The sequence below is a fragment of the Aegilops tauschii genome, chromosome 5, assembly GCF_002575655.3.
Source record: "Aegilops tauschii subsp. strangulata cultivar AL8/78 chromosome 5, Aet v6.0, whole genome shotgun sequence".
In the NCBI taxonomy this organism is placed as follows: domain Eukaryota; kingdom Viridiplantae; phylum Streptophyta; class Magnoliopsida; order Poales; family Poaceae; genus Aegilops; species Aegilops tauschii.
This window is the reverse complement of record NC_053039.3, coordinates 463,307,989-463,310,547: the sequence shown is the minus strand read 5'-3', so window position 1 is coordinate 463,310,547 and position 2,559 is coordinate 463,307,989. Positions and strand designations below refer to the sequence as shown.

At 57.1% G+C, this 2,559-nt stretch overlaps 1 protein-coding gene across 1 annotated transcript; it reads right to left on the bottom strand.

The window, feature by feature from the left end:
• Window positions 1–225: 225 nt before the first annotated feature.
• On the bottom strand, window positions 226–2,039 carry LOC109777610 (putative UPF0481 protein At3g02645). The gene has a single exon (XM_040390840.3). The coding sequence runs from the start codon at window positions 2,033–2,035 to the stop codon at window positions 734–736; it is 1,302 nt and encodes a 433-aa protein (XP_040246774.2). The 5' UTR covers window positions 2,036–2,039; the 3' UTR covers window positions 226–733.
• Window positions 2,040–2,559: the final 520 nt, after the last annotated feature.

Below are 2,559 nucleotides of genomic sequence, written 5' to 3'. Positions count from 1 at the left end.
GACACACATATACGCAATGGATGCACAGTTATTTCCTTCGATCTTTGAAGTTAGAATGGCTTCTAGTAAAAATGAATTGCGCACGCTCATTTTCATTGCATGAATTGCTCTTTTTTAGTGGTAGCGTTCATAAAATTTAGAGTCAATTCCATTTTTTCACCGCTTCTTTTTGTCATTTTTGATGGAGATTACCACATTTAAGAAAGTTTCATCCACTTTAGCCCATTTAACCAAACTTATGCCACACTTTATGTTTTTATTTATTTTTGAACACGTTCTATCCACTCGGTGATTTTAGAATGATCTCAAGCAAGCCTTTTGTTTTCCAATATTAGTTGGAGCCATGTCGATCTGCTAGAGCCGAAGGATCAAGTTGCACAAGCACGCCGTTTGCTCCATAGAAGGCCGCCCCCGAGAAATACCTACACAAGTAAAAAACCAGATCTGAAGAACTAGACCAGGGGACACACCATCCTCTACATGCCTCTAGAGGACACACATCCGAAACTACGACGAGGCGAGGATGACTTATTCGACGCCGGCATAAGGAAACATCATCGTCTCGCCATCGGTGACCGGACACCAAACCTTAAACTTGTTCCCACCCCTACCACCGAGATCGAAGCGTGAGGACTCGCCGGCAAAACCGTAGGTGCAAACAAGACAACAGCATGATCACGCTATGTCGTCGCCTACACGGCGTGGCCGAGGAACGCATGCGTATACCGGTCTACTATCTCGGTGTCGGCGTGACCGCTACAACAACGTCACCGAACCACCGAGAGCACGTGTAGACGGAGCAGAAGGCCTGCAAGGTGGTGAGAAGCAGCATGCTGATGGTGGCGAAGAAGGTGAGCATCTTCCATGAGCTGAGCACGTACTTGCGCATGAACCGCTTCGCCTTGACGCTCCACCGCCGGCCGTAGTAGCGGTTCACGTCCTCGATGACCGCGTCCAGATCCGGCACCTTGGAGTGCTGCACCGAGCGGCTCATGCCGTTCCACAGCTTGGCGGCCTCGCCGTCGCTCTTCTTCATGCGGTTGATCACCACGCCGCGCTTGCGGAGCAGCGTGACGTCGTCGTCGGTGTCGATGATGCCGTTCATGAGCTCCATGTATCGGGTGAACACCAGCGGGCCCGACGCGGCGGACGACCCGTAGGCGACCAGGTTCCGGAGCACCACCTCCGTGTTGCAGTCGAGGGTCACCGCCGGGAGGTGCAGCGTCGCCGTCTTGCGGTTGAAGCTGATGGTGGACAGGTTGCCGTTGGTCGGCTTAAACCGAACGCCGCTGCTGGCCAGCTCGGTCACCGATGGGATCGCGATCTCCTGGCTCATGTCTGCGTCCGCGTGCATGGACAAGGCCGAGATGCCAGGTATGCCGGCGAGCATCTTCCACGGCGCCTTGGCCGCAAACTCGATCGGCTTCATCACATGGCCCAGGCGGCCGCCCTTGAGCCTCGACGCCATGCTCAACATGGCGGAGAGCAGTTGCATCACGTACTCGCTGCCGGTGCCGGCGGAAGGGCCTTCGCCTTCTTGGCCGCCATCACCGTCCGGTCGCTGCTCCTCGATATCATCCTCGACGGTGCCAGACCACGCCGGGGCGGCGTCCTCAGAGGGCTTGGGCTTGGGCACGAGCAGGCGGTAGAGCAGCTCGAGCAGGTGCGAGTGCTTTGCGATGTCCCTCTCGATCTGCTTCTCCGGGATGTTGCCCTCCATCTTAAACGGGCAGAGCTCCTTCATGAGGCCCGTCACCATGCAGGTGAGCCGCGTGGTGGACTCGTCGACGGACTGGGAGTGGCATGTCGCCTGGAGGATCTCGCGGAGGAGGAAGAGCGGAATCTGGTTCTCGAGCATGAGCATGTCGCGGAGGATGAGGCTGTGAGCGGACTTCCGCCCGGTCCCGCCCAGGTCGATGAGGTGCGCCATCCTCGACGTCCAGTTAGAGAAGGTGACCCTCTCGGGCTCGGCGGCGGCGTGGTGGTGGTGGATGGTGAGGAACTCGAGCAGGAAAGCGCCGTCCACCAGCATCATGAGCGAGAGCCACTAGTAGAAAAAGAGGCTTCCATACGCCCCCATTAGTCCCCAAAACAATCGAACCGCGACAAAAGGGGCCTTTAGTCGCGGTTCGGGAGGAGACCCGCGATCAACTATCTGGGCCCAGCGCGCTCGGTCGACAGCTGGCGGACGGGAGGGGCTTTAGTCCCGGTTGGCCTGGCCAACCGGGACTAAAGGTCCCCGAAGGCCTTTAGTCGCGGTTGGCCAGGCCAACTGGGACTAAAGGCCCATCCAGCTGGCGGACGGGAGGGGCTTTAGTCCCGGTTGGCCTGGCCAACCGGGACTAAAGGTCCCCGAAGGCCTTTAGTCGCGGTTGGCCAGGCCAACCGGGACTAAAGGCCCATCCCTATATATAGGACTCAGCTCACTTCACTTCACTCAGCTCACTTCACAATTTTCAGAAGGGGGTGGTGGGTTTGCTTTTGGTTCCTCCTATGCACACAAGGTGTTCGATGAAATGCCCGAGAGCCTGAAACAAACATGATATGAAGTGTCCGAGC

Excerpts from the sequence above, each read along its gene's own strand:
- LOC109777610 (XM_040390840.3), bottom strand. The coding sequence starts at position 2,035 with ATGATGCTGGTGGACGGCGCTTTCCTGCTCGAGTTCCTCACCATCCAC.